Source organism: Durio zibethinus, chromosome 19 (genome assembly GCF_047325235.1).
Source record: "Durio zibethinus cultivar Kanyao isolate XHJ-2024 chromosome 19, ASM4732523v1, whole genome shotgun sequence".
NCBI lineage: Eukaryota > Viridiplantae > Streptophyta > Magnoliopsida > Malvales > Malvaceae > Durio > Durio zibethinus.
Window position 1 is genome coordinate 7,438,463 of NC_143180.1, and position 5,116 is coordinate 7,443,578.

General features: G+C 35.2%; 1 protein-coding gene across 1 annotated transcript; it reads left to right on the plus strand.

Annotated features, from left to right (window-relative positions):
- The first annotated feature begins 409 nt into the window (after window positions 1–409).
- Window positions 410–3,056, plus strand: LOC111309875 (beta-phenylalanine coenzyme A ligase-like). Its single transcript, XM_022908871.2, has 4 exons — window positions 410–1,898; window positions 2,105–2,172; window positions 2,255–2,357; window positions 2,712–3,056. Exons 1-4 carry the CDS (start codon window positions 489–491, stop codon window positions 2,835–2,837), a joined length of 1,707 nt encoding a protein of 568 aa, XP_022764606.2. The 5' UTR covers window positions 410–488; the 3' UTR covers window positions 2,838–3,056.
- The last annotated feature ends 2,060 nt before the right edge of the window (window positions 3,057–5,116 follow it).

Below are 5,116 nucleotides of genomic sequence, written 5' to 3' on the forward strand. Positions count from 1 at the left end.
GGACAATACTTAAGCTTACTTCAATTAATTAATACAACTACTTTTAAAAATTAACATTTAATAAGTCTGAGAATCAAATTTTAAACCTTCTTTCCCTATCCCATTATTCTCATACTGAACTTTCAATGTATAAAAAAATTTAGAAAGATGAGTCAAAGGACAAAGGAGAAAATGCGTATGCTGACCAATCATGTTTTAGAATTGAGATTTTTTTATTTTTGTCTTAATTTTTTATTCATTATACATTTAATAGTATCATCCAAATGATACTGAGGAGAAGTCGAATATACTTTTTCTTTTTAATTGAGAGGCAGGAGAAGATGCTGTATGCCCCATTGGAAATAACGAAGCTACATCATTAATCTTGTGCTTATCGACGCCAATAAATTGGAGAGTAGAAACGAAATCATCAGCATACAATATATCCTATACAGCACACAAAGTTTAGTCTAGGCCATTTGCTATAGCTTAGCAAATTCATAAAAAAAATGCCAGTTGAAAAGTCTTGGACCGCCCCTGTCAAGGAAGAATCCGGTGATTCTCAGCTGCTGATCAACCGGAGTGGCTTTGATTCGCGTACCGGAATCTATGGTTCAGTCTTTCAACTTAGTGACCAACTCGAAGTCCCCACCGATCTTGACCTTGGCATTGCCTCATTTGTGTTATCACAGTTTCCTCATCCTCATGTTGCTGAATCAAGAATTGCGCTCATTGATTCAGCTACGAACCAGCAACTCACATATGCTCAACTCCATCGATCAATTCGATCCCTCGCCTGTGGCCTTTACCACCTCGGAGTCCGCAAAGGCGACGTTGTGTTCGTTTTGTCCCCAAACTCACTCTTGTACCCAACAATATGTCTTGCAATATTTTCAATTGGTGCAATACTCTCACCTGCCAATCCAATTAATACCCCTTCGGAAATAGCTAAACAAGTACTTGACTCGGGTGCCAAGTTCGCAATCTCATCTCCTGAGGAGTTACATAAACTCGTACAAACTGGGGTGTTTACAATTGTCACATCTCGTCGTCAATCAAATGATGATTCTTTATCGATAGAAGCATTAATTGAACGATGCGATCCACGTGAATTACCAGAAATCAAGGTTAAACAGTCAGATACTGCAGCTATACTGTACTCTTCGGGTACCACCGGAAAAAGCAAGGGTGTGATGTTAACACATTCAAATTTCATAACAACGGTTAGACTTGTGACATGGTATGCAGAAAGAACATCATCCCAAAATGATATATTTTTGGCGTTCATACCAATTTTTCACATATATGGGCTAGGATTTTTCGGGCTGGGACTATTTTGTTCTGGTGTCACGACTGTGTTAATGCAGAGATTTGAATTACAGGCAATGGTGAATGCAATTCAGGCTTATAAAGTCAACAACCTTCCTGCTGTGCCCCCAGTGATACTAGCCCTGGTAAAGTATTGCAAAGGTAATAGTAGCCTGTCAACCCTGAGAAGGATCGGTTCAGGGGCTGCACCCTTAAGCAAGGAATTGATTGATGCATTCAGGGGACAGTTTCCATGGATAGAGATCGGGCAAGGCTACGGACTAACCGAAAGCTGTGGTGCCACCTCAGTTTTCGTGTCCGACGAGGATGCTAGAGCTCATCCAGGATCATGTGGGATGCTGGTGCCAAATTTTTTTGCCAAGGTGATAGATATTGAAACAGGTTTGGCTTTGCCACCTTGCAAGGAAGGGGAGCTGTGGTTAAAAAGTCCTACAATTATGAAAGGGTACTTGAGAAATGAGGAAGCAACGGCCGCAACAATGGATAAAGATGGGTGGCTTAAAACTGGGGATCTTGGTTACTTTGACGAGGATGGTTTTCTTTATATTGTTGACAGAATAAAGGAGCTAATCAAGCATAACGGGTATCAGGTAATTTTAGAAATAAGTACTGGTTTTAACCCAAAATTTAACTCAATGGATTTCTACATTCACCCTTAAAAGGTGGCTTCCAATTGAGATTCGAATCCTAGTGCCTAACAGCTGCAACCTTTTTTGTAAAAAAAAAAAAAAATCTAGTTTTAATTAAATCTAATTGCATTTTGAAGAACAAATTTACATTTGATTAATTGTTGCAGGTGGCTCCAGCAGAATTGGAGGCAGTGCTTTTGGGCCATCCCAATATCCTGGATGCAGCAGTTATACCGTGCGTGCCATGAGCGAATTATTATATGGATGTGTTTATGTGTGTATTTGCATGTGTATTTGACACTGTTTTAATTTTGCAGGGTTGAAGATGAAGAATCAGGGCAGATACCAATGGCATATGTTGTAAGTGCAGCTGGTTCTGAACTCACTGAGGAAGAAGTCATTCAATTTGTAGCTGCCCAGGTAGGTCTCTTTGAACTCTCTCATCTTCTTTACTCATATAGCTTACATCGGTTAGAAGTTAAGCTTTCATTGGGAAAGCCTCGTATTCTAATCCAAAGTTGGACGTGTCCTAATGGCACTACACGGTTAAAATCCTATTTTTTAAAGATAATTATATGAATTAATTAATTTAAATTTGGATTTTAGTGATTAGAGTTTGAGATTTCATAATTTTATAGTGAAAGTTTCTTGAAAATGGATCGGATGGAAAGTTTACCCTTTATTTAGTGACTTAAAATTATTATATACTAAATAAAAAGTAAAGTAGATTGCAACCTTTAGGAAAACTTGTTTGATGTGTATAAAAATTTTCAGGTGGCTCCTTACAAGAAAGTGAGAATAGTGGAATTTATAAATGTCATCCCAAAGTCAGCAGCTGGCAAAATCTTGAGGAAGAAGCTGATTTTACAAAGGCAACAGCACATTCTCTCAAAGTTGTAGCTTTTATAGTTGAGCCATATATTGTACTAGTTTACAAAAGCTACACAAAATTATGATGAAATGGTAGTAGCTTTTTCTTTTTTTTTTTTAAGAGAGATGCAATGTGTTATGGGAGGGAAGAATAAATGGATTGTTCCATTTTTAAACAATTATGTTATCTATGTATTTAGGATTACTTGTTATTAAGTTATGTTTATGTAAGAAAATTATTTAGGATTTTATCTTTATTATTTATATGTTACTATTTAGATAAAACTAACTTGTTTTAGTGGAGATAAACATCTTAAAATAAGTTGAAATAGAAACACCAAAAGTTGCCAAGTTAGAGAAGCTTCTTTTCGCTTTCTTTCTTTTTTTTTTTTTTTTATCTAGTACTAGTCATTTTAAGTCATCGGCTTGGCCAAGTTAAAAATTATTATAAGCAAAATTATGGAATTATGCACTTTCATAATAATGCATTTGGATCAAGAGATCTTCTAAAATTTTGATCACAATGATCAACCCAAAGTGGTAAAAATTTTTGAAATTGTCAAATTTTTTATCAAATTAAGTAAGTGATAAAAAATTTTGAAATTGTCCAATTTTTTGGTCAAATCAAGCAATGCTCGAATGTCACGATTCGTAAGTTGGTTAAGGTTCAGGGGTTCTCTTTGAGTCAAGTGACAATTCCAATTTTAGCAAGACAGAATCTAACAGCTAAAGAGACCACCCTAAGGCACATTGGAGATCCAAGTCATGAGGAATTAGCTAGAATAGTGGTGTGGGCAATAATCAAGATTCCAGAAGCTCAAGTAAGGTGTTCAAGTTCAATAGGATTGAACTAGGCCTAAAGGTGGGCACTGGTGAGCGATGTGCAGGCACACAGTCGAACCTAGATAAGAGTAGTGATGGTTAAGGTCCAAGCATGCAGTCAAACTTAGGTGCAGGCAACCCTGAACACAGTCTTGGGAGAATTAGATTTGGGAGCTTTTATAAGGCCCAATGTTCAACATAATTCCAGCAAGTCAAAAATTGTGCTAAAAGACCAAATCCCTTATAATCAGGGATTATAACTTATCTCCTAAAATCAAGAGATTTAAATAAGTATAATCTCTAGAGTTTAGAAATGTATCTCAAGCACTAATTGTATGATGGACTCAGTTGTAAATAGAGAGTCCCCCACCCTTAATGTACACACCAGAACCATTGAGTAATAAAACCTTGACTCTTGTCCAGAGTTGACAATGGGTTGGGTCAGGGCGGGTTTTGCTCGTCCTGACCCAAAATTTTTTTTATTTTTTTCATACCCGATCTCAACCTAACCCGACATTGTATAACCCATATCCTATCTGAAATTAATAAAATATTTTTTTAAATATAAATATTTAAATATATAATTATATAAATATATATATAAATAAAAAAATTAAATAATTAATTAAAAAATTAAATTTATATAAATATCGGGTTGGGTTTGCCTAAAACTTGAACCCAACCTGACTCGACCTAAAACCTGATTTTCAAAAAAAAAAAAAAAGACTCTAGGGGGTCAAGTCAGGTCGGAACCCATCGGGGACAAATTAGGTTGCCAACCTTACTCTTGCCTTAAACTTTTTGTTATTCTTGTTAGCCTATCTTCAAGCACTTGCTATGCCTTTCATTTTGCAACGTTCTAGGCGGCCAAGCCCCATAGTCTCGAGTGTCTGTACATAGTTTCTTATGTTAGCTTGATTTATGACGCGAAAGAGTCAATTCCCATGTCCTAGAGCCACGTAAGCCTAGAGTTTGACTCTCGGCCCATGACACTGAGGATTATCTTAAATCATAACAAACCCACAATTTAAGGACTCGATATAAAAATTGACCATCTTACCATTATTTCAATTATAAGATCATTAAATTCCTTTAAAAAAATTTTTTATTTTTTATCTAATGAATAATAATAGTTATATTCTATGTCGAAATGACTTGATCAAAGCATCCATTCATTTTAGTTTTAGCTTGTTTAAGCTAGATTCTTCAACAATTGAAGCTGAAGCTGACAATTAAATTTTAACCGATATAATTTGTTATAAAGGTACCTCTTACATTTTGAAAGGATAAATCCATTATTTCACTTTTAGGTAATATTTGGTATCATTTTTAAAATTATCGCAATGATCTAATTACCATAATAATAAAATCACCATGGTGAATTAATCACCATGATCTTAGATTGTCATGTTTGATACAATATTATAAATCACTAGTACTTTCAAATCACTTTGTTTGGTATTATATAAAAATAAATAAATCATATA

Bases quoted from the DNA above. Each gene is read 5' to 3' on its own strand.
- LOC111309875 (XM_022908871.2), top strand. From the start codon at position 489: ATGCCAGTTGAAAAGTCTTGGACCGCCCCTGTCAAGGAAGAATCCGGT. The intron at 1,899-2,104 runs GTAATTTTAGAA...TAATTGTTGCAG, and splicing joins TCAAGCATAACGGGTATCAG to GTGGCTCCAGCAGAATTGGA. The intron at 2,358-2,711 runs GTAGGTCTCTTT...AAAAATTTTCAG, and splicing joins TTCAATTTGTAGCTGCCCAG to GTGGCTCCTTACAAGAAAGT.